General features: G+C 32.9%; 1 protein-coding gene across 1 annotated transcript in view; it reads left to right on the top strand.

Annotated features, from left to right (window-relative positions):
* Nucleotides 1–27155, top strand: part of Cenpc (centromere protein C) — a 57180-nt gene that overhangs the window by 22783 nt on the left and 7242 nt on the right. The window contains exons 7-13 of the mRNA XM_048783961.1: nt 572–784; nt 5028–5641; nt 8519–8695; nt 12035–12326; nt 13782–13928; nt 14156–14238; nt 24935–24994. Of these exons, the coding sequence (XP_048639918.1) occupies nt 572–784; nt 5028–5641; nt 8519–8695; nt 12035–12326; nt 13782–13928; nt 14156–14238; nt 24935–24994 (1586 nt within the window). The remainder of the gene's footprint in view (nt 1–571; nt 785–5027; nt 5642–8518; nt 8696–12034; nt 12327–13781; nt 13929–14155; nt 14239–24934; nt 24995–27155) is intronic.

Below are 27155 nucleotides of genomic sequence, written 5' to 3'. Positions count from 1 at the left end.
ACCTTAAAAGTTTACTTGAGAGAAGTGAGGAAGTAAAACTTTTTATAGTCTCCGGAAAATTATTGTTCTGGTGTAAGTTTTCTATAAGTTCCTAAAGAACAACCTATCCCTACTATATTATTTAAAATTGCAAATGTAGGTACATATTAGGTCATTTCTGGGCTAGGAAAGAGTATATGTTATTGTAGATGAATTGTTGTAAATCTAGTTCCATTTCTTGGAGTCCCTTTGACCTTTAGGAAGAAAAGTAGGTTGTTTAAGATCCTTTGTTATTGTAGGCTTTTACAATGAATCTAATATCTGATCTGTCTTATGTGTTTCCTGGAGCTAAGGAGTTAAGTCTTAATATTTTTGTCTGAATATTCTAAGACTTTACTATTTAAAGTGTAGTCTGTCACAGTACTCTGAGAACCAGTGTTCTAAGCTACACATTTTCTTGGTTAATAATTTAACCATTGTAAGGCTCAGTGCAAAATTTCGTAAGTGGTCTGTACCAATACTGTAAGTTCAGTAAGACTCAAATAACAGAGTTTATGGGTGCACTTAGCTTGTTTTTCTCTTGCCCTTTTAGGTTAAACTTTGAAGATTTTATTTTAAAAAAAGTAGAAATAGAGAATAAAGTATCAGAAGTAGAGAATAAAATACCAGAAGGACAACAAGAAAGGAAGCCATCAGAAACATTTCAGAAAAGTGTACAGGATTTGGAACATGAAATTCAACCACAAACTAAAAAGAGCTTTTCAACATTGTTTTTAGAAACTGTAAAAAGAAAAAGTGAATTCAGGTGAGTTATTAAGAAACTGTCCTTTGAGACATTTTTTTTTTCCTTTTCTATTCTATGAACCATATCTTCAAATTCCTACTGTTCATTTATCTAGAAATAAATCATTTAATTGGTTAAAATTTTATTTTTATTTTTTGAGATGGGGTCTTGTTACATTGCTTAGACTGGCCCCAAACTCAGGATTCTCCTGCCTTAGCCACCCAGGTTGCTAATTAATGCAAATTTTTATTGAAATTTTGCCTGCTCTATAGAGGTAATTTTTTCATTTTTTAAAAAATGTATTTTTTAGTTGTAGTTGGACACAGTATCTTTATTTTATTTATTTTTATGTGGTGCTAAGGATTGAACCCAGGACCTCACAAATGCTAGGCAAGGGCTCTACCGCTGAGCCACAATCCCAGCACCAATTTTTTCATTTTTTAAACCAGTGAATCACTCCCCAAACCATTCTTTAATAGACACTAAATTAGATATGAAAAAAAAAATGAGTTTATTCAGTTCTCATTGCTCTGGCTCATCATTTCTTTCTGGTTTGTGATATCAAAAAATGAAGACAGTCTTTATAAATAGAATTATATAAGACTACTTGTATTTCACTATTTCAGGTTTTAAATCTTTTTTCTATTTCTTCTGTGTCAGTAAAATGATAGTCCTAAAATAAATTTAATGTGTTCATTTCTATTTAACCCACTAAGTCCCAACTTTTAAATTCTTCAGATATTTCAATGAAATTGACACAGGTGCATTAAAAGGGTTTGGAAATCATAATCTAGAGCTTATATTGCTACATTAATGTTAATATTATTATTAACATTATTATTGTATAATAATGTTATATCATTGCATTATATACTGTATACTATATTTAAGTCTTCATAGGTATTCCACATCTGGGACAATGGGGAAAAATGGATCAAAGACCTTCCTTGGTTTTGAAATATGTGTGTAGTGATTTTAACCCTGGCTTCACATTTATATAAATAATGTCAGTCAGGATTGAGAAGTATTGGTCCATAGAACAAATTTCAGCTGGTATTTCACCCTCCCTAATTATCTGTTTTTATCTTCTTGGTCTTATATATTTGCATATGTATTTGCTTTGCCATAGCTTTTTCCTTTTTCATCTGCTAATTGCTGTTTCTTTTTAAGGTCTATACTAGACTTCTACATTTTTAAAGTTTTACTTTATTGTTTTGTTTTGTTTAGATAGTTGCTTGCTTCATATTATAGTTTTACAATTTTAGGTATGTATTTTTAGTTAAGATTTAAGTCTCCCATTCCAGGAGTTTAGAGTTCTTTTATATTTTCTGTTCAGTCTATTAGAGTACTTATCAACATATTAGGATGTTTTTTATAAAAACATGTTGAATCAATAAATGAAATTCCCATTTTGTTCAGTCTCTGTTCCCATAATTAATTTCCCAGTTACACACACACACACACACACACACACACACACAATCACTTATATGCATGTGTTCCCCACCAATTGAGACAAATATGTTACACTTGGGGTTAGTTATAGCGTTTGAAAGGGTAATTGTGTGTTTTTTAATGTCCTTTTTGATAAACTAGTAAATAAAGGTAGTTTACTTGCTAGAGCCAAATGTAGCAAGTCATTATTTCCTGTGCTTTCTAGTATCACTGCTTTTACTTATGGTCTTCCTTCTGTTTGTGTTTCTTGCATTTCCTCATGACCAACTTCTTGCAGCTCAAAGGCCGCAAAGTCTTTCTCACTTAGTCAGAAGTAATTGTGGCCTATTCTTTCTCACTTAGTCAGAAGTAATCGTGGCCTATTCTGAACTTTAATAGTGTCAAAGTTGTTTCCTAAGGGTATCTTTGGTTTGAATAACTGACTAGATGGAAATCCCTTGAAGTAGAAGGGGAACAAATTTGGCAGTTCTTAATCGGCTAGTTGGAAAGACTTCATTTAAAAATTCTTAGCTTTACCTCTTTATATACAAAAACTAATAGATGTTACAAATAAATCTAATTGTATTTATTTGTAACAGTTTGATTATTTACTTAAAAGTAGGAAAAACAATATATCCATTGGGCATTCAGTCATTGTGGTCTTTTATTCGTGTTTCATATATATATATATATATATTTTTAATTTGTTGCTAACATAAATGCGATTTTCTTTTTTTAATTTTTTTTGTTCTTTTTAGTTATACATGACAGTAGAATGTATTTTGACATATCATACATACATGGAGTGTAACTTCCTGTTATAGTAAGCTTTTTCACCACTGTGACTAAAAGACCCAACCAGAACAAGTGTAGAGGAGAAAAAGTTTATCTCAGGGCTCATGTTTTCAGAGGTCTTAGTCCATAGAAGTCCTGCTCCATTCCTCAAAGCTGGGTGAGGCAGGACATCATGGTGGAAGAGTGTGGCAGAGGGAAGCAACTCACATGATGGTCAGGAAACAGAAAGAGAGAGAGATCTCCACTTGCCAGATACAAACATATACCCCAAACCCATGCCCCCAATCCTCACATCTTCCCTTCTATTTCAGTCACCACTCAATTAATCCCTGTTGGGCGATTAATTCACTGATTGGGTTAAGAGTCACAACCCAGTCATTTCTCCTGAACCTTCTTACATTGTCTCACACATGAACCTTTGGGGGACACCTCACATCTAAACCATGATACTTCCCATTTTTGTGATTGTACATGATGTAGAGTTACACTAGTGGTGTATTCATATATTAGCTTAGGAAAATTATGTCCCATTCATTCTACTGTCTTTCCCATCTCCATCCCCCTCCCTTCTCTTCACTCACTCCTCCCTGTCCAATCTGGTACTCCCCCCACACCCCCATTGTGAGTCATCATCTGCATATTAGAGAGAACATTTGGCCTTCAGGTTTTGGGATTGGCTTACTTCACTTATCATGATAGTCTCCAGTTCCATCCATGTACTGGCAGATGCCATAACGTAATTTTCTTTGTGGCTGAGTGACATTGCATTGTGTACATGTACTACTGTGTTAGTTTTTACACAGTTTTCTAATTACATAAATCTGTAAAACTTTACTACCAGCAGACAGTGTATTAACATTCTTTGTTTTATAAGATTTATTAGGAGTATGAGATTAGAAGAGTAGAGAAGGAATTTTATCTTAGAATCCTCTAATAAAAAGGGAAAGAAAGGTAATCTTTTTTTTTCTATTCTACCTTTGCTTCTGCTTTGACTAAACATTAAGGAAGCATCCTTATCCAATTGAAAAAGGCGGAAACCAGGAGTGTATATGCCAGCTTTGGAGTTTTGAAATTTATCCTAAGTTTTGATTTTGCATATCTCATTAAAGCCTGTGGTTTACTCAAGTCTGTTACCATAAAAGCAGGGAAATGTAAGATGAATCCATCAACTTACTATCCTTTGAATAATTAGATTGTATTAGAGTTAATATTAGATTGTAGATTGTACTTAATGTTAGATTGGGATTGTAGTTAACAATTTTCAAATTGTTTTGTTATCCCTTTATAGCACTAAATGTGGGAAATTATGACAATATTTATATAATATAATAAGTTAGGTTGGGATGTGGAAAAAGAGGGCTAGAATATGCAAACATGATTAGATTCCATTTGTGCTTATGCTACCTTTAAATATCATCCAATTATGATTATAGTATTGAAATGTATGTGAACATGTGTGAAATATTCAAACTTGGAATGAATTTTTACATTATATTTGGTGGTTCTATGTATGAAGTCCTTTGGGATATGAAAAAATTAGAAGAAATTAGTCCCTTGTAATTTAGTAGAGTTCAATTAAAATAATAGATTTGGAGGTTTCTCAGAAATAATACTGTCAATATGAAGAAATTCAGACCCCAAAAGGCATCTGTTTAACTTATAATTTAATAAAATATTATGTGTGTTTCTGTGTGTGTGTGTGTGTGTGTGTGTGTGTTTATGTATACACACACTATCATCCATTTTGGATTATAAGTTAATGTTTCTGGGTTATGATTTCTCATCTGGGTTTCACTTTTTAGTTTATATTGGGGGGCATCAAATTAGTTGCCATCTCTAAATTTTTATGATCCTGTTAGTGACATAAATGAGAGTGATCATTTAAAAGGAAGGATTTATAAAATTAAGGGAAAATTGAGAAGTATGAACTGCTCTTTTAACAGATATGTAGATTTTATTTCTTATATAATTTTCTTCAGTAAACAAAGATAAAACTTCATTTTTTTAAGCTGTTAAAATAATAATCCTGTTTTAGTCCCATTGTTAAGCATATAGTGACTGCTCCACCTCATTCATCTCCTCCAAATGATATGAAGTTGTTAGAAGATGAATTTGTAATTGATGAGTCAGATAGAAGTTTTGCCAGTGGATCCTGGATTACAATACCAAGAAAGGGTGGATCTCTGAAACAACCCACAATATCCCCTGCTGAGAGCACTGCAGTCCTTCAAGGTAAGAAGGCAAGAGAAAAACATCGCAGTGTATTACTTAACACTTTGAGAAGTGACCAGCATTTGCATAAAGCTCACCCAGAACAGAAATTTCAACCCTGTGATGAAAAAAAAGTGAATACAAGTTCTTCTTTGACAGATGAATTGGAAAATATTGATAGATCTACAAAATATGAAATCTCTTCTGAAAATGCCAAAAAACCATCTGAAAACAAAACGCCAATAAAACAAAATCAGAGAAGAAAATTTAAGGCCAACGTAGTTAAAAAACAGCTTGATCTGGAACAGTCTAAAGATAAAAATGTAAATATGTCACACTCTGCTCAAGACAAGTTGCAAAAAAATTTAGACAGAAATGGAGAAGATTGTGAAGGGACGAGAAATGATAATATATTCAAAACACCTACACTACCTGTGGGTAAGTATTTACATTGAATATTAACTGAATATTATTTTATAATTTACATTTTTAACATCCCTGTGTAGCTTTGGGAAGTAGGCAAAGTAAATCTAAATCTACAGAGAGTTTCAAAATTCTATAGGTTCATTTTTAGAATCAGTTTATGTTATGTATAATTTAATTTCAACTTTAATTTTTGTTTAGTTTCTAAGATCCCATCACATATAGAGGGAAGAATAAAAGGCAAAGATTAGTTTTTAAAACACAAGTGAAACAGAATCAAATTCTTAAGAGTATTAAAATATAAATGGGGTAAAACCTATTATACCCAATATACCCACTGTATATCAGTATAGCTACATACATGCTCTTCTATCATTCACTAATTTATATGTTATTAAGTGCCAGACAGTTTTGGTATGAAAATCAAAAAGATTACTGAAACATAATTTCTACTGTTAACAGTATCATTTTAGTGGGGTCTGTAGACCAACAGATAAATGTACTTACATGTACAAAATGAACTTGGAGGCACAAAAAACAATTATCTAACCAAGATCACAGTAGATATTTGTATCTTAGGTGGTCCTATAATTTATCATCCTAATGAGGCTACTTTTATGAATGAGAATGTCAGGACAATAAGTATAAACTGGAATTGTCCTATCCTGAGAGTGTGGCTGCTCTCCTTAATATATCATCATTGTTTAGTGATTGGGATTTGTAGTTACATTTAGTCATGAAGAAAAGGTCAGTTTATAGTCTTCTTCTTCTTTTTTATTTTTTTAATAGAGGATAATGAAATCAAGGGCATTTTTTAAAAATATTTTTTTAGTTGTCAGTGGACCTTTACTTTATTTATATGCAGTGCTGAGAATTGAACCCAGTGCCTCACATGCTAGGCAAGCGCTTTACCACAGAGCCACAACTCCAGCCCCTCAGTTTATGTTCTTTGTAACACTTTCAGTTAATAGAAAAGGGGTCATAGAATTGAATTCTCTTAAGAACAGTTAATGGAAGAAAAAACACTAGCAAATTTATTGGGCACCTTTATAAACGTATATAATGTAATTTAATCCTTCTTGACAATCTTGTAAAGGAGGAAGTAACACTGAAAAAAGATTAAAATAAATCTTGTCCAGGATCTGTCCTACCATACAGCTCCTATTTTTTTAGTTCTGCTAAGAAATTTTTTAAAATGTGAAGATATTTTCAATGCTCAGTGGAAAAAATAGCTAACCAGAAAATGCTGTTGACTAACCAGAATTGTGTATGTACCTGAAAATTCTAGATGACTACATGATATTGCAAATACAGAGGTGAGAAAGAGTATATTAGAATATAATATTAAAGGTTATTTTTTGGGCTGGGGATGTGGCTCAATCGGTAGTGCGCTCACCTGGCATGCGTGCGGCCGGGTTCAATCCTCAGCACCACATACAAACAAAGATATTGTGTCCGCCGAAAACTAAAAAATAAATATTAAAAAAATTATCTCTCTCTCAAAAAAAAGGTTATTTTTGTTAAAAAAAATCCAGTTTAATAAGGTTATCAATGAATTATTTAATTTTTGTGCTCTTTTGGTATACTCTGTAAGATAGACTGTATATTACCCAAAGTAGTAGTTTACAAGTTTTGTCTGTTTGCCTTTCTTTATTCTGCTTGAAGTAGAGGTGGAAAAAACTACCTTTTCTATTTTGAGGACCCCTTTTGTAAATGTTGGCCATGTCCTATATTCTTTTTATCATATTTGTTCTTTATTTTTTAAATTTCCTTTAGTTTCTAATAATTTGTTGGCCATTTTAAGAATCTGACTAATCTAACGGTGATATTATAAGAAAGTTTTTATCTTAACTATTCCCTTAAGCAGAATATGATTTTACAAAATTTTAAAGTAGAGAATTTTGATCAATCCATGATTTCTTAAGAGTTAAGACAATAAATGAAGGATGTATACTTGAAGAATGGTTCCTGTAGTTGAAATATTATACATTTATTGAGTACCTATACACTTTAACACATTGTCCTGTCTAGATTGTTCTGTGAATATGATGTTCTGTTTAATCACTATACCAGTTGTAATTTTCTCCACCGCCCCCCCCCCCCATTCTTCCTGTCCAATCCAGTGAACCTCCCCTTCATTCTTTTTTATGGCTGAGAAATATTCCATTGTGATATGTACTACATTTTCTTTATCCTTTCATCTGTTGAAGGGTTCCATAGTTTAGTTATTGTGAATTTTCTGTTTTAAAAAATTACCATACACTTAGTATCTTAAAACAACACATATTTAATAACTTATAGTACTATAGGTCAGAAGTTTCACTGGGCTAAAACCAATGTGTTGGTGGAACTGTATTTCCTTCTGGTGACTTTGCAAGAATATCTGTTCCCTTGCCTTTTCTTCTTGACACGTATATTCCTTGGCTCATGATCCTCCTCCATCATCAAAACCAGCAATGCCAGACTTGTTATGTTTTGAATTTTTCTTGCCTCTTCTGTCATCCTGTATCTGACTACAGATTAAATGACACATGCAGTTTTAACTATGCATAAATTTGGCCAATCTGAATAGTCCAAAATAATTTATTTTCAAGGTTTATAATTTAAAATCTTCCAAAAAATAGATTGTAAAAAATCATTAATTATTTCAAAATGAAAAACAGTAGTTACCTATTTTAACTTGGTAAGTGGTAAGAAGGAACAATATATTTTTTTTCCTTTTGTAAGCTAATTTATATTTTAGTTTAGTAGTATATCAGAATTATCAAGCCATATGAAAGCTTGCATTTAATCAGAAAGTTAGAAATCTTAAAAACATGTAAATTTTAAAAACTTGAGATGAAGTCTATAGGCTCAATTTAGTAAGTTCTATTTTTTTTTTTTTGATTTTAGGAGATAAGAAAATAAATAGAGGCACCAAAAACAATAAGGAAGAATCTAGAAAGAAGCATTTTTCAAGTGAGTCCAAGAAGAATAAACTTGTATCCGAAGAAGTGACTATTGCTGTCACGAGAAGTCATAGGATTTCCAGGCGTCCATCTGATTGGTGGGTGGTAAAATCAGATGAAAGTAAGTATTTTTATTTAAATTATATTCATTAAGAGGTACTAAAAAATTACTGTGTAAGGGGTTTTTTGTTTGATTTATACTATTATATAGAAAAAAATCTTGAGGACATAATTTAATTGGGTCATCGATAGACATTTTGTTTAAATCAATTATGCAGAAATTCCTAGGTAAAAAAATAAATAAATAAATAGATAGATAGATAGATAGATAAAAATGGGCTGGGGATGTGGCTCAAGCGGTAGCGCGCTCACCTGGCATGCGTGCGGCCCGTGTTCGATCCTCAGTACCACATACAAACAAAGATGTTGTGTCTGCTGAAAACTAAAAAATAAATATTTAAAAAAAAAAAAAAAGAAATTCCTAGGTGTAGGGAAATAGCTGTGGAAAAACAAAGCCATGAACAAAGTCCCTTGCTCATGTAGTTTACATTCTAGAGGGACAATACAGATAAGTATTTCATACACTGATAGATGAGAAGGACAAACAAAGCAGATAATGTATGGACATGGAAAGGAGGTTATAGGAATGGAAGTGAACAAAAGGATGGAGTGTGATACTAGTTTATAATGGTAGTATAAGAGGCTATTATGATCTTTCAGAGCCCATATATGAGTAGAGGGAGGGAGCCATACAAATAACTAGATGTAGAGTATATCAAATCAAGGGAACAGTAATTGTAATTCCTGGTGGGGCATACTTGCCATGTCTCAGGAAAATTAAGAGAGCGAGTGTGGCTGGAGCTGAATGAGCTAGGGAAGATAAATTTGGACAGTCAGGCCATGATAGAGAGGTTAGATAAAATATATCGAGAAACTACTTGAAGATTTAAAAAATAAAGTGGATGTGTAACCAATGTGAATCTGCAATATGTATATGGGGTAAAAATGGGAGTTCATAATCTGCTTGAATCAAATGTATGAAATATGATATGTCAAAAAAAATAAAATAAAATTCACATGTGAAAAAAAATAAAAGTGGGTGGGGAATAAAAATAAAAAAATAAAGTGACACAGTTGACTCATCTTTTAAAAGGATCATTTTTACTGCTCAGGAGAGAGGAAACCAGGACTAAGCAAAAATGGAAACCTGGTGTGACTAGTTTTAGGAGGATGGTGAAGGGAGGAGATGGGAATTGTTAGATTCAGGATATTTTGTGAAGATAACACTAAGGAAATATAAATGGATTAGAGTGAGAGAAATAGCTACTGTTTACTGAGATGAGGAAAGGAATGAGAGAAAAAAAATTTCAAAGGATTTTAAGATTTCAGGTTTTCGTATGTTAATTTTGAGGTGTTATTAGATATCAAAATAGTATATTCAGGATATATTTAGATCAATAAGTGCGAGAATAGTACAGATAAGGTACAACATCTGTGAAGACTTGTTACTATGAATTATTGACTCATAAGAACTTCTATTGAATTATTGGTAATACAAATGAGACATTATCGTAGAAAACTTATGGAGACACTTGGCCTCAGAGTTACGTCAGTTCAAGCTCTTACTTGCATGACCCCAAAGTGGTTACCTTCTTTAATTTTCTGCCTGAGTACAGTATTTCTTTATGATAGTGTACCCCATTGGTATACATTAGGAGTACAAAAGTAGGTAAAATATAGTCAATTCCTTGATCTCCAGGAATTATCAGTCTGCTGGAGGAGAGGGATAGAGATAAGTAAACAGTCAGATATGTAATAAATATTATCAAATGATTAAGAGATAGTTATACTAAGACTTGGGAATTAGTGAAAGCTTCCTGAAGAATGAATTAGAAGTCAGCTAGTTGGATGGTGTGAGAAGGAACGATGTCATTTTTGAACAGACATAGCTCGTGCAGGGATCTGGAGCTGAGGGGTTGACTTTTTTGTTTGTTTGTTTAGTGTGTCTCAGAATAATCTAAAAGGCTTATTAAAACATTTCTGGGCCCTGTTTTGCAAGTTGGTTTGTGTTGATTGAAGCTAGAGCATGAGAATTTGCATTTCAGACAAATTCCCAGATGATGCTGATCTTATGATATAAAGACCACATTTTAAGAACAAATACTTTAGAGAAACTACAGATATTTCTGTACTGCTGGTTTTATTTGTTTGAAAGGACATGGTTGAGAGTTGTAGGTTATGAAGTAAACAATCTAGATGTAGAAATAAATTGATGTTAAAGTATTTAGACTTAATCCTGAAGCTGTAGATACTCACTGTAAGATTTTACATTTTGTTTCTTTGAGACAGGTTGTCCCTTTGTTGCATAGACTGGTCTACAACTCATGAGCTTAAGTGATCCTCTTGAGAGGCTGAGGCTATAGGTGTGTGCCACCATGCACAGCCTCTTACTAAAGGATTTTAAACAGGGTTATAACAATCCTATTTATGTTTTCCAAAGATAATTTTAAATCAATATAAAGATTGGGTTGAATAACAAGGGTACAAAAGGGAAAAACTGTTAAAGAGCTGCTTTATTAATCTAGAAATGAAAGGGCAAGGGCTCTGCTAATGACAGGCAGGACAGCATGAAAGAAGCACATTTGAGAACTATGGAGTGGCACTTGTAACAACACATCCCATCATTATGTATAACTATAATGCACTGATTTTTAAAAAATGGAAAAAAAAATAAAAAGGGGTAGGACTGATGGGTTTTAGGGATTGATTGTGGGTAAGGGCAAGATGACTCTGATTTTTTATTTAGGCATCTGGATAGTTATACTTATCATAAATATAGGAATAAAATGAGAAAAAGATTTAAGGATGAGTGGTAGATGTATATTATTCATGTCATCATATAGGTATCAATTCAAGCTATGGATAGATAGGTCCCCCAAAGAAAGTATATAGAGTAAAAAGTTACAGGTGGAACCTTGGGAAATACCAGAATCTTAAGGATTATCAGAGAGTACTAGGTAAATACAGTGAGAAGGTTTTTTGGTAAGCTTGTGATGCATTTAAAGGATCTGGTGCATGTCTTTCTAAATTGAATTTAAATAATTTTTAAAGGGGGGAATAGGAAGGGTAGCAGAATACAATAGACACTAATATGGCTGTACGTATAAAAGTGGCCGTAAAACCAATGTGATACTGCAAGCTGTACACGTGGAAAAAAAAGAATTCATACCCCACTTGAATCAAATGTATGATATGTCAAGATCATTGTAATGTTTTGAGCAACTAATAAAAAAATTTAAAAAAAAAAAGAATTTTTAAAGAATTTAATGTGGAAACAAATTTACCCTGAGACTAGTCTGTGTGTATGTGTTTATATATAAATATGAATGACATTGGCATTTTAGTGAGCCACATCATCTGGACAAACACGATAACTTTAAATTTTCATTGAATCTTTCAGGTCCTGTTCATAGCAATTCTTCAATAAAAAATGAATTATCAGTGTATCACAACCCTAGACAAAAATCTGCTAAGAAAACAAATCAGCCATCTAGGAATACTGGGAAAAAAGCCATTCCATTAAAAAAGCAGAAGACAGCTATGCAAGGCAGCTCAAGAGTACAGAAATTTTTAAATGTTAAAGGTTCTGAGTTTATTAGCAACCATGAAAAACTTCCCAGTTGTTCCCAGAATGAGCCATCAGAAAGTGACAAAGCTGACCTGGCTGCGAAGAAAAGTCTTGATTGTTCTGGGTAATGTCTGTTATGTTTACAATATAGTTATTGTTCCACATTTAATATTTTGTCTATGTTATTTAACCATTTATAGAAAGAGCGTATCAACCTAAAGGACTCCATACTCTGACAGATCTGGTATTAAATCTAGGCTCTGCCTTTAGCAGAGCAAAGTAGTAATCTGATCTTGTTTCCTCATATTAATATAGGTAATAATAATAGCACATAGGATTGTGAATGTTAGATCTAATGAATTATTATTTTTGCCTGAGTTGCTAATTTTTTAAAAATAATGACAAAAGATGCACAATAAAATTATTGTCTTAATCACTTTGAAGTACATAGTTTTTGTTTTGTTTTGTTTTTTTACCTTTTAAAGTGAGATGAATGTGATGTCAGTTTGAAACATGTCAGTAATTTTCCTTTTAATATAATAGTTAACATTTTTGGAGTACCTACTAAGTACTAAATGATTTTTAATAAATTCTGTTGAGCTAATTCTGTTTTTATAAATTCTTGCTTTTTGCTGTAGCATGCATTCAACGAATATTTAATGCATACAGTATTAGAAACAGCAAGGTGGGGCTAGGGTTGTGGCTCAGAGGTAGAGCATTTGCCTAGCATGTGTGAGGCGCTGGGTTCGATCCTCAGCACCACATTAAAAAAAAAAAAAGTATTAAAAAATAAAGGAAAGAAAGAAACAGCAAGGCACTGGCGGTTAATTGGGGGAAATAAATGATTAGAATGGCCTAAAATATATTTTGAGTATGTCATTAGTGTATATAAAAAACGATCCCATATATATTCCCAAGTTTAATTTCTTCAGATTATTTTTTAAAGATTAAAATTTTAAAGAAATTAATTTCTTCAGATTATTTTTTTTAAAGAAATCTTGCTAGATTTGGTTTCATCAAAGTTCTTGTTGGTATATAGTTGTTCATAGTATTCTCTTACAGTTGCATTTATTTTTTTTGACTCTGATGGTAGGACTCCAGAAATAAAATTTCAAAAGGAATAGAGTTGTTTGCATATATTTGGGGTAAATTGATCAGCTGGAAGCTACCAATGACATGAGCTTTGTCCCTCTGAGGACCCTACTGCTGACCTAGTGTATCAAAGAAAATTACTTAAGTTGCTTATGGTTTCTCCAGTAAACTGATATTAGACTAATTCTAGAATATACATTATAAGCTACCTATAGGTAATATCTTCTCATGTCCTTCTGTCATTTGCTCCCATCCTAGTTAGACCAGGTTTGCACTAGTTCTCTCATTGGAATTTTTCGAATTGGAAATCTTGATAGGTTCTAGAATCAGTTTTTTACCTGAGCCAGTTGTAGGTCTTAGGGCCTGAACATGGTGAGCTGATATTTGTTACAGCCAACATTACATTGTTTATATACCCACTATATATTGTTTCTGGTAGAAATATTTTTTGAAGATGTATGAACAGTTTTAAACTTCATTTTTGTAGAACTACAGAGCGCTCCAAGGATCAATGTGGTGTTACAACTGCACAAAATGTTCGTTTAAAGTCTCAGACCAGTGACCATACTTGCAAGACACCAACAGAGTCTAATTTGGATTCTGGAAAGTGTAAAACTTCAGTTTTGGAAGAAAGGTATGCATGTATTCTAAGATTAATAAGTTTTACTTATTTATATTAGGTACCCATTGCTATGTAACCAGTTACCTCAAAACTTAATTTTGTTATAGGCTGATAAGCTTAAAAGGTTATGAAAAACAGCTATGGCAGTTTTAGGAGAAAAATGATAAGTAAGCTTAAATACATTAAATATATGTATTATAAAAACATGGATTTTTATGGTTTATTTATTTTTTCTTAAGTGGACCATCCAGGATCAAGAACTATTTAATGTTTGGGAAGAATAATTCTGATGTGTGTGATGAAGAAGTTCAGGAAAGGTTAGGTAAGTTATTGTTTATTTCTACTGTATTGATTTTTATGGAATTATATATATTTATTATAAGGTATGATGTGTTTTATTTAGTTAAACTTGCACTGATGGGAAATATGTATTGCGTACCTACTCCTTAGAGACTTACAATATATTTAGAGATTTGTAAGAGGCTAATAAAATGTTGGCATGTAAGGTATCTACTCCATTGTTGACAAGGGGACATGTGACGCAAAATTAACTATCTATTGGTGGTTGCTGAAGCTGGGTGATGGATGTTTGAGGTTCATACTGTTTTCCTCTTTTTTGAATAGTTTTGAAATTTTTCATATAGGTTTTTTAAATACTTTATTTTAAAAAAATTTGTTCTTTTTAGTTATACATGACAGTAGAATCCATTTTGACATAATCGTATAAGCATAGAATATATTTTGTTCTAGTTCAGACCCCATTACACTTTTTCCCCTTCCCTCTTGCCACCTCCTGCTTCCCGTCTCTATTGATCTTTCTGCCATTTACCATATTTATTTTTTAAATTACTTTCTAGTGGATTTACACCACGAGATTTACTGTGATATATTGATATATGTACATAGGAGGGTTGTGTCGGATTCATTCCACTGCCATTCCTTTTCCTATCTTCCTGAACTTCTATCACCACCCCCCTGCCTTGTTGTGGGTTAGCTTCCACATATTAGAGAAAACATTTGACTTTTGGTTTTTTGGAATTGGCTTATTTTATTTAGCATGACAATCTTCACATTCATCCATTTACCAGCAAATGATATAAACTCATTCTTCTTTATGGCTGAGTGATATTCTATTGTTCCTGTATACTACATTTTTTTTTTTTTATTCATTCATCTGTTGAAGGGCCCCTAGTTTGCCTTTTTAGCTTAGCTATTGCGAATTGTGCTAATTGTGGGTCTTTGATCCATTTTGAGTTAAGTTTTGTTTAGGGTGAGGGGGGGGTTACATTTTGTTTTTCTACATATGAATTTCCAGTTTTCCTAGCACCATTTGTTTAAGAGGCTATCTTTTCTCCAATGTACATTGTTGGCAACTTGTCTAGTTTGAGATGGATGTATTTATGTGTGTTTGTCTCTCTGTTTTCGTGTTCCATTGGTCTTCCCGAGTATTTTATTTTTTGAGGCTATTTTGAATGGAATAGTTTTCCTAATTTCTTTTTTCAGCTGATTTATCATTGGAGTTTAGCAATGTGATTGATTTAGGAGTGTTTATTTTATGTACTGCTACTTTGCTGAATTCATTAATGTGTTCTACAACAGTTCTGCTGGAGTGTTTTGGGTCTTCTAAATATAGTTTTATGTTGTTGGTAAACAGTTTGAGCTCTACTTTTCCTATTTGCATCCCTTTAATTTTTTCTTTCCCCTAATTGCTCTGGATAGAGTTTCAAGGACTGTGTTGAATAGAAATGGTAGAAAAAGGAGGGCATCCCTGTCTTATTCCTGTTTTTAGATTGAATGCTTTCAGTTTTTCTTTATTCACAATGATGTTAGCCTTGGGTTTTATATAGCTTTTATGATGTTGAGGGAGGTTCCTTCTATCCCTAGTTTTTCTGGTGTTTTAAACATGAATGGGTGCTGTATTTTATCATACTTTTTCTGCATCTTTGATATAGTCATGTCATTCTTGTATTTAAGTCTTTTTTTATAGTGAGTCAACTATCGATTTTGGAATGTTGAGCCTACCTTTCATCCCTAGGATGAAACCTATTTGATCATGGTGCACTGTCTTTTTGATGTGTTTTTGTATGAGATTTGTCACTGTTTTATTGAGAATTTTTGCATCTGTGTTCATAAAGGATATTGGTCTAAAGTTTTTTTTCCTTGATGTGTCTTTGTCTGGCTTTGATATCAGGATGATACTGGTTTTATAGAATGAGTTTAGAAGATTTCTCTCCTTTTCTATTTCCTGGAATAATTTGAGGAGGATTGGTTTTAGGTCTGGTAGAACTTGGCTGAGAACCCATCCAGTCCTGTACTTTTCTTTTTTTGGTAGGCTTTGATGGCTTCTTTAATTTCTTTCTCTTTTTTTTGGAGATTTTCTCCTTTTTAAATCAATGATCATCTTATCCAGCTTCAGAAACCTGGACAAAGGGGCTGGGGATGTGCCTCAAGCGGTAGCGCGCTCGCCTGGCATCGTGCGGCCCGGGTTCGATCCTCAGCACCACATACAAACAAAGATGTTGTGTCCGCCGATAACTAAAAAAAAAATAAAATATTAAAAATTAAAAAAAAAAAAAGAAAAAAGAAACCTGGACAAAGAGGAAGCTGAGAGGGGACCTGGTTCAGTGTCAGAGGTCTTTGAGTGATTTTGTGTCAGCACATGGAGGCTTCTTCAGTTTGATTACTTGAAATTGAAACGTTTAAAGTTTCTATGCCTTCTAGGTTCAAATTGTATAGGTCATATGACTCCAGGAATTTGTTGATGTCAAGATTTTCTTCTTTATTGGAATATAAGTTTCAAAATACTTTCTGATAATCCTCGGTATTTGAGTAGTGTTTGTGGTGATATTTTCTTTTTCATCATGGATTTTATTAGCTTGAGTTTTTCCCTTTCAATTTTTAAAATTTTTGTATCTCAATTTCATTCTGGTTTTATTTATTTCCTATATTCTACTGCTTTTGGTTTTGATTTGTTCTTCTTTTTTAGAGCCTTGAGATATAACATTAGATTATTTATTTGGTATCTTTCTGTTCTTTTAATATATGAGCTCCATGGTATGAACTCTCCTCTTAGAACTGCCTTCATTGTTTTCAGAGATTTTGATGTTGTATCATTATTCTCATTTACCTCTTAAGTTTTTTTTTTTTTTCCACCCTGATTTCTTTTGCTGTCCATTTAAGAGTGTCTTATTTAGTCTCCAGGTTTTGGAGTGGTTTCTGTTTTTTATCTTATGGATTTGTAATTTCATTCCATTATGATCTACTAAAATGCAAGGTATTATCTCTATTTTTTTTATTTGCTAAGACTTCCTTTGTGCTTAATATAAGATCTATTTTAGAAAATGTTCCATGTGCTACTGTGAACAAAGTATATTCATATTCAGTCATTAATGAATGAAATATTCAACAGATATCTGTTAAGTGTGAATTATTAATTGTATTTTTAAATTCCATATCATTTTTACTTATTTTTTGTTTGAACAGTCTATCCAGTGGTGAAAGAGGTGTCTTAAAGTCACCTGGTATTATTCTTTTCTGATCTATTTGATTCTTAATATTGAGAAGGGTTTGTCTGATGTACACAGATGCTCCATTGTTTGGGGCATAAATATTTATGATTGTTATTTCTTGTTTTATGATTCCCTGAAACAGTATGAAATGATCTTATTTATTCTGATTAATTTTGGCTTGAAGTCTGCATTATATGAGAATAGTAATCCCTGGTTATTTATGAGATCCATGTGAATGGTATGTTTTTTTTCATACTTTCACTTTCAGCTTGTGGATGTCTTTGCCTATGAGGTGTTTTGGTAACAGCATATTGTTGGGTCTTGTTTCTTTCTTTCTTTTATTTTCATTAGTTTATTAATTTATTAATTGATTGATGATGCAAAGGATCTTATTTCTTAGTCCAATCTACCAGTTTATGTCTTTTGATTGATGAGTTTAGGTTATTTATCTTCAGTGTTATTATTCAGAAATGATTTTTATTCCCTGGTATTTTGATTTATTTCTGATTTTTAAATTGAATTTGAGTCTCCTTTTATTGATGATTCTTTGAGTGTAGTTACTCCCTCTGCTGGTTTTCAGTTTTATCTTTCATTTCTTCTTCATGAAATTCTTCTTACTGTATTGCTCACTATGTTGCCAGTGGAGTTCAAAAATTCTCAGCTTCCCTTATTAGCAGTATGAAGTAGAATGGGATGGAAAGTACTGTCAGCTGGAGTTTGGTTTGCATAGACCAAGTTGATGCACTCCCAGGATGGGGCCACTGCAGAGTTCTCACAAAGAAGTGTACTTAACTTGAGTCTTGGTACACAGGGTGATAAGAAATGCGGCCTTCCACTAGCCCACCACCTTGCTTCCTTAAATGCCTCTTAGTAGAGAGGTTTATAAATTTTTTCATGCTCATAGAGAATATAATGTTTTGGTATTTTTTTTTCTTTCTCAATTCTTTTTACTTTTTAACCCCCCACCACCATTTTATTTATGTGTGTGTGTATGTGTGTGTGTGTGTGTGTGTGTGTGTGTGTATATATATATATATTTTTTTTTTTTTTCCTCTCTCTCTCTTGTAACTTGAATACTTTGTGTTTCTTTTACTTTTTATTTGGTAAAGAAGAAACAATGACTATACTTGTATAACTTTGGCTTCATTTTATATGTGTTGCTATGTAGTGTGATATACTCTTAATTTACCATGATGATTTTTCTTTGACCAATGAGTTACTTAAATAGTCAAGATATTGGTGTCTAGAGACCTGGAATTAAACCCTTTATTATTGTTTACCAGCTGTGTTATCTTGAAATGAAAAATTTCAAAATAACAGTGTTTTTCCGTGTTTTAAACTTCATTTTCCTTATCTGAAAAATGGTGATATAATTTCCAATTCCATAGGTTGATTTATCTGGCATATACTGACTGTTATTCTCAGTGTTGGTATTATTCTAAGTTTTGTTTTGTTCTTTTGTTTATATTTTCCAGTTTTATTTCAGTATTCTGGAAACCTTGGCTTGTATTATTTATTGTTTGAATTTATTTAGGCTTTTTTGTGTTCATAAGTGTATTTTTGTTGTTGTTGTTGTTTGTTTTTTTAATTTTTAGTACCAGGGATTGAACACAGGATCTCTTAACCAATGAGCCACATCCCCAGCATTTTTTGCGTTTTATTTTGAGACAGGGCTACACTAAATTTCTGAGGCTGGCTTTGAATTCAAGATCTTCTGCCTTAGCCTCTTGAGCTGCTGGGATTACAGGTGTGTACCACCATACCACTCAGTATGCTTAGTTTTTTACAGTTTTTCTATAGATACTTTAAAAATTGTATCATTATTTTATTGATAATATATGTGGATATATTTTTAAAATATACTTTGAATAGTTATGAAATTCTTAAATATTTGTGGATATTATGGAATACTTATTATATATTCTGTTAGGGGCTAGAAATGTGACAGTAGATAAAACTAGGAAAATATGTCCTCCTTAGACCTTACTTTCTGGAGGGGCAATATGGCAGATAATAGTAAGGAGATAGCAAAATTTTGATTTGTTAGATGTTGAGAATGGAAAAATAAAGCAGAAGTTTTAGGGTAGGAAACAGAAATTATATTCTTTTGGTTAATATAAAGAGTGGGCCTCACTGAAAAAGTGATCATTTGAGTAAAGGTGTGGTCAAGATGAGACAGCAAACCATACAGCTGTTTGAGTAAATAGGGTCCCAGAGGGAAGATCAAGAGCAAAGCTTCTGATGTAGTAAAGATTCTGCCCTATTCAAGGAGTATCAAGATGACTAGGGGCTTGAGCAGAAGAAGATAGCAGTAGGAAATGATGTCACAGAGAATCAAAGGTCCTAACATAGTATGTTAAAGGATATTATATAAGGAAGTTTGGCTTTTGCTAAGAGATGAGAAACCATTGGAGGAATTTTTAACAATATAAATCACTGCAGCCACTGTTAAGAGTAGACTAGATAAGGTTGAGGGAACACAGGGAATTTTGGAAAGCAGAGAGATTAATTGGTGAGATCTGGAATCCTGGCAAAAGATAGTGGGTGATAGGAATGGAAAGTAGAGAACAATAGTAAGATTTTTAGGAATTTTAAAAGGTAGAATCAATAGAATTTCCTGATGAAAGGGATGTAGGACATTACAGAAGTACCAGGGAAAACTTGAATGATTTTGGCCTGAGCATCTGGGAGAATGGCATTGTAATTACCTGATTTTTAGACTCTTAGAGAACAAGCGTATTTCTTTTGGTGGGGGGTATAGAATCTCAAATTTGGACATGATAAGCTTGTTATTATTCTGATTGTATTCTTCCTTGGGCTTGGAATTCTATTAAGGACTGCTATAGTTGAAGTAAAATGTTCCAACTGCAATTGTCTGTTTCTCTTTGTATTTCCCACAATCTTTATTACATACATTTCAGCTCAGTTATTGAGCAGGTAAGTCTTCATATGCAAAGTACTTGGTCATATGTTTATTGATCCTATTAAATATTTTTACTTTGCAGTCTGTTTAATATTATTATTATCTCTACTTTTATTTTGGTTGATTATTGTTTCTTATGTTTTTTATCTTTTTATTGAAACTTTCTTAGAAAACTGAAAGTGGTTTAGAAAAACATGATTTTTTTAAACTTATTGTTATTTTCCCTTAATAAACGGATGTAACATATTTACATTTATTAGCAACAAACATACCTGATACTTCTAAGGGTGGTAGACATTCTCATATGTTTTAGCAAGGACTCAATATCCTTTTTATACTCCTCCTTTCTTTTAAACACAACAAATCACCAAATAGAAAATGAATTCTGATTTATTATCTTTTTTCCTTTAAACTATTCATTTATTACTCTTTTGCTTTATGAGGTAATGGATATGAATAGAAATTTGAGGGCATTCTGCTGCCTTTAGTCTAATACTTTTTCTTTACAGATAACCTGCTTTCTTTCATCTTCATGCTTATAAAGTGTCTTTAAACTTTGAAATTCAGGAGTTGTCTCTGTGTTGATTACCTTAAAAAAATTTTTTTTGAAGTAATTTCAAACTTTACACAGATATCCCTTAATCCTTTTACCCCTTCATCTAAATTCCACAAATTCCACATTTTATAACATTTGTTCCATCTTTATCCCTGCCTCCTCTATATAGTTATATGTTTATTATCATTCATCCTTTTTTGAACTATTTGAGATGCAGTTGAAGTTGTAATGTATTATTTCTCTTAAATAGCCCAAAATGTATTTCAGTAAGACAAGGGCATAACCACCCTCGAAGTATTCAAACCAGGAAATCAACATTAATATAAAATTGCTGCTTCTTATCACAGATTCCATTTAAATTTCACCAGTAGTGCCCTCAGAGTCTTTTCCCATTTGCTTAAAATCCAATTCTGGGTCCTGGATTGCATTTAACTGTCATGCCCCTTCAATTTTCTTCATGGTTAATCTTTTCCTAACTAACCTAGTTTTGACATTTGAATATAGGCTTTTTGTTCTTCAAAATGACCTTTATTCTGTCTCTTGTTTCCTCATGATTGAATGCATACCAAGCCTTTTGAGAAGAATACTATATAAATGATGTTATGTTCAAGTTATTGTCTGCCAGGTTTTTCTTACTGTAAAGATACATTTTTATGGTAATTGATATTTTTGTGAAGTGAAATTCTGATACTGCTTCCGTAACTTGTTCCTTATCTAACCTCTGTTTACTAACCTTAACATCCATTGAAGAAGACTTTTACTTGAATCATCAACTACTAGTAGTGCTACTAAATTATTTTCTGTTATTCCTTTTCCATTAATTATTGTCAGTCTCTTAAGAAACAGTATTCCTCCTACCCCATTTGTATATTCATTATTTATTTATTGGTGTAGATGCTTATACACTACTGGGTTCATATTTTATTCCATGGGTTTGTAGTCTTTATTATTTATTCTTTTTTAATATTTTATTTTTTAGTTGTAGATGGTCACAATATCTTTATTTTATTTTTATGTGGGGCTGAGGATCGAACCTAGGGCCTTGCACGTGCTAGGCGTGCACTCTACCGCTGAGCAACAACCCCAGCCCTATTATTTATTCTAATACTCAGATTGATGTCCAGTTGGTATTCTTTGAACTGGTTTCTGGTTTTCTTTCATGTTTCTGTTAAGAATTCTTGGACTACTATCTTCTTCTCGCTCCCTCTCTCCCTCTCTCCCTCCCCTTTTCTTAAGCATATAATGTTCTAGGCTACCTCCCCTTCCTAAACCCTTCCCAAATTCCTTCTCTCTGAAGGAACCCAGTTCTCTTTAATGAAAAATTGCATTTAAAATCCCATATCTGGTTACTTGGTATTTCCTATTACTAGAATATCCTTATTTTAGGCTTCCTCAGTGGATAGACACAGGAAATACACAAGCACAAACACACATGCGTTCGCACGCGCACACACACAACCCACATGCTACAGGGATATCTGAATCTATTTCTGTTTATATTTAGGAACTATGAATTTACATCAATCCCTCTAATTCCAGTACAACACAGACTTTTCCCTTTCTGTTTTTACTTTTATATTTTTTTAAGTTGTTAATGGACCTTTATTCATTTATTTATATGCGGTGCTGAGAATCGAACCCAGTGCCTCACACATGCTAGGCAAGTGCTCCACCACTGAGCCACACCTCAGCCCTCCCCTTTTTTGTTTTTTATAAACCCCTTCTCAAATGGCAAGACAACAAACTCCCATTATCCTCAGTACATTTATTTATTTGCTTGTGTCCTTTTTTGACCTTACTAGCTGCCTCCAAAGACCAATTGCTTTGAGAAGTTTTCAACAAACATGAAACTTCTATTTGTTGTACTGGGGATTGCTTGAGTAATTTGATGGGGGTGGGTGGGTAATAGCTTTTTATTGAGATAGATTTTACACATAATCAGTTAACCCACATATAGTGTACAAATCAATGATGTGCACCCAGCACCACAGTTTTAGAAGACTTTTTTTTTTTTTTCTTTTACTTGCTGAAAGAAACACTCTACTTAGCAGCCATCTTCCATCCCTTTTCCCAGGCTAGGTAACCACTCATCTACTTTTAATCTCTGCAGAAAAATTTGCCTATTTTAGACAGGAAATTCAATTTTATGATCACTGAATTTTCTTCCAAATCAGCAATTTTATAAGGTTTTTACTTCAGTCATTTGTAACTTTGCTTTCATCATCTCATTTGAGAATATGTTCTTATTTCTACTTCATAGGGAAATATATATTACATACAACAGAAGTGGTTCATGGACTTGTAGTGTTCCAGTTACATATTGCTTCATAACAAAACACTCCCAAAACTTAGTGTTTTATTCCAACTATTGGTTTCTTCTATGTGGTTCTGTGAATTTTCTTGGTTTAGCTAGACAATTAGTTAGGTGCTGTTGGACTGAGGCTTAGACCCTGGGAAACAAATGCAGAATCCTAGCAGGTGAAGAAGATGCAAGGCACAATTGGGATATAAGTATGCTTTATTTGGGGGCGGCAGCAACCTCCAGCCCCAGCCTTCAGCCTCCTGAGTCCTTCCATCAGCCTTTTTAAAAATATAAAGGCTCTTTGTGTTACCAGTACTGGTGAACTCATAATTGGTCAAAGGGAGAGGCCAAAAGTGCCTTTTAAAATCTGTGTTCTCTCTGGGACCTGATCAGCTAACATGTATCTTGGTGGGGGGCATTCATTAATGACCCATGGTGTCACAAGGAGATCACATTCCAAACTTTTCCACATGGGTCCAGGAGCTAGAGGATAAAGGCTGCTGAAACCTCTTAAAGCATGTTTACTATCCCAACAGCACCTCATATCATTTTCCACCTGTGATGATCCTGAATCTGGTTCCTAGAGTCTGAGTCTTAGCCCAATAGTGCTTTCACAATTTTATAGTTAGATGTAAGCTGCTGAACTGGAGTCATCTGAAAGTTCACTTGGGCTGAATCTCCAAGATGACTTCCTCACTTCTGTATTTGGTATCCAGATAGAATGGCTGGAATGGTGAAGCCTGCCATCTCTTTTCTTTAACATGGCCATCTTAGACTTTCTCACAGCATGGCAACCTTTGGTAGTCAATCTTCATATAATGTTATTCTTCCCTCAATGTGAGATCCCTAGGGGGAACCACTATGTTGTATAAGGCCTTAGCTTTTTAAAGTCCTAGAAAATCATTTATTTTGCATTCTATTATTCATACAAGTCTTAAATAAAATAGAGGTTCAAGAAAGAAATGAGTCTTTGCTTGTTGACAAAGAATAGTTGGGGAATGGGGTTGTGGCTCAGTGGAAGAATGGTTGCATAGCATGTGTGAGGCACTGGGTTCAATTCTCAGCACCACACATAAATAAGTAAATAAAATAAGGGTCCATCAATAACTTTATGCATGGGAAGGGAAAGAATTGATAATAACTATCTTTAGTGTTGTTTATCATACGTAAAATTGAGAACCCCAGAGTTCTTTGACACTCTGGTAAATTGAGGACATTTGTACTGTTTTAGAATTTTAAAGAGAAAGTTGCAGATAAGTCATAGATGACATAATTAGCATATTATGAATTCATTATCATGCCCTGCATTTTTATCCACCAATAGCTTATTCCTGTGTCCATAAGCGATAGAAAACTTGTTTGGTTGGGTTTTGTTTGTTTGTTTGTTTTAACCTTTAATTAATTCATTAATTGATTGATTGATTGATTTTTCTTTATGTGGTGCTGAGGATTGAACCCAGTGCCTCACACATGCCAGACAATCACTCTACTGCTGAGCCACAATCCAGCCCTGGTTTTTGTTAATTTTAAATGTTACACTTTCAAGATGTGTTCATGGAAGCACTGTTTTTCCTTAGTTTTTATTTCTTTGTAATGAAAGCAAAATGTTATGAAATGTATTATTAGGGCAGTATTTAAAATATTTACACAGAAGTTGGCAAAATGACATACTTTATCAACATGGAATTAAGAACCATTGCTCATTATGCTATCTTTTGCATTTTTCAGATGACTCAAGACTGAAAAGAACTAAAGTGTCACCAGAGAAGAAAACACATCATAAATTAAGTAAAATAATTTTATCTTGTAATACTTCCATTAAAGAAAACTAGAATTAAGTTTGTTTCTAAATACAGCTTAATTTTTTGTAAGCAGGGGAAGTGATAATACTATTTGGATTTCTTTGTAGATAAATTAAAATCACACATTTAGTTCTCATGAATTTTATAATAAGTCGTCATAGGCCACTGAGTCAGTCTGTTAACCATTTATAAGGTTTTATAGTCTTCTCATTCTGCCTGTAGTAGGTAGCGATTTTTCATTTTGTGTAATCAAAATTAAAAATTCTCTGAAAATGTAATTGCTGAGTAGATAATATCCATCCCCAACAGCTTCTTCCACTTTTATACAGTTAATTCTTAAGTGGCTCGAATGGTAAATAGACAAAGTTGAGAACTGTGAGCCCATGAAGAGATTCATGTGACAATTCAAAATCCACGGTTCCCCAGAAGATACTTACCAGTCAAGATTCATGGAACAGCTCATGTTTGTGTGATGGAGTGGCTTTCTATGCCATATGTAAAGTAGTATGTCGATAAAATAATGTGATCACAGAGTGGCACCCCACTACTTTTGACATAGTTGTTGATTAGAACAAAGTCATGGTTCTCTAAAGTACAGGTCTCTACCATACTTTAAAGAGGAGATTATAGAAGGGTGTGTGTGACCCATTGCCCATTAGCTTAGGATCTATCTACCACATGATATGACATAATATGTCAGGGAATTTTTAAGTGCTTAACTAAGGATTTTTAGAGATATACCTTGTAATCCTGGTTATTTAACAAAACTTGGCATGATAAAGAGGAAATGATATGGTGGGGAGGAAAGGTGCAAAAAAGGGGTAGTAAAAGTAGTATAAAATGTGTCATTTTTACCAGTGATATCTTGCTTGATAATAGGGTTATATGTTTTATTTTTATTTTTTGGCAGTGCTGAGGACTGAACTCAGCTTGCTGCCAGGCAAGTGCTTTACCATTGAACTATAACTCTAGTTCCAGGGCTATCAGTTTGATATAATCATAGAGTATCAGGAATGGGAAGGTAACCAATATTAAAGTAAAAAAGCACAGCAAATCCTTGAAGTTACCAAGAAAAGAATGGAGAAAATAAATGGTCATTTAATCAAACTAATGAAAATGAAGACAAAGAAGACTCATTGATGTAAAGTAACTCATATTAATATAAATAAGATGGCAGGTCATGGTGGTGCATACCTGTAATCCCAGTGATTTGGGAGCCTGAGGCAGGAGGATTGCAAGTTTGAGGTGGGCCTCAGCAACTTAGTAAGAGACCCTAAGCAACTTTGTGAGATCCTGTTTCAAAAAACAAATAAAATATAAGAGGGCTAGGAGGGCTAGGGATGTAGCTCAGTGGTTAAGCTCCCCTGCATCGAATTCCTGGTATTAATCAATTAATCAGTAAATAAATAGAGATGAAGGGAATTAAAGGAAGCAGGCTGTTAAACTGAACAAATGTGAATGGATTGACTTTCTCAAGTATTGGGTTTGGTTAAATAATACAAACCTATCTGTTTTTAAAAAATACTTAGGTTTTAAAATAAAAAGTTAAAAATAATTAGGAAGATTACTGTGAACAAAAAGAAAATAGTCTAGTGTTAATATTAGGCAAAGTAGGAGTTAAGGTTAAAACTGATAAATGTGATAAGGAAGAACATATAATGATAAAGTGAGCACTTTAAGAGGACAGAGAAAGTATAAATTTGTGTACCAACAATTTATCAATTAATATTCATAAACAAAAATGACTAGATAAAGCAAGAAAATTTTAATTTAAACAATATAATTAGGAGGGAGATTTTAATTCACTGCTTTCAGAATTGAATTAAGCAAAAAAATAGATAAAACAAAAATAGGTAAGAACATAGGAATTTGATAATATAGCCAACAAACTATTTATATATGGAACTTAACATTTTTCAGATAACACTGTCAACCCTGGGTATTAAAGTTTTATGTCTTTACCAATCTAAAGGCCTAATTTTTTACTCTCTTTAATCATTATCCCAAATGTATCTTAAAAGTTTTTTCTTGTCTTTTATCTAGAACCATTCATCTTTTAAAAGGTAATATTAATCTTTCCACTGCTTAATATAATCCAACTAAACATTTATATGTGTATTTTTTTTTTTTTTTTTTTTTTTATTTTT

This window comes from Marmota marmota, unplaced genomic scaffold (assembly GCF_001458135.2).
Source record: "Marmota marmota marmota unplaced genomic scaffold, marMar, whole genome shotgun sequence".
Taxonomy (NCBI): domain Eukaryota; kingdom Metazoa; phylum Chordata; class Mammalia; order Rodentia; family Sciuridae; genus Marmota; species Marmota marmota.
Note: the sequence above shows the minus strand (reverse complement) of the source record. Positions and strands in the feature narration are given on the sequence as shown.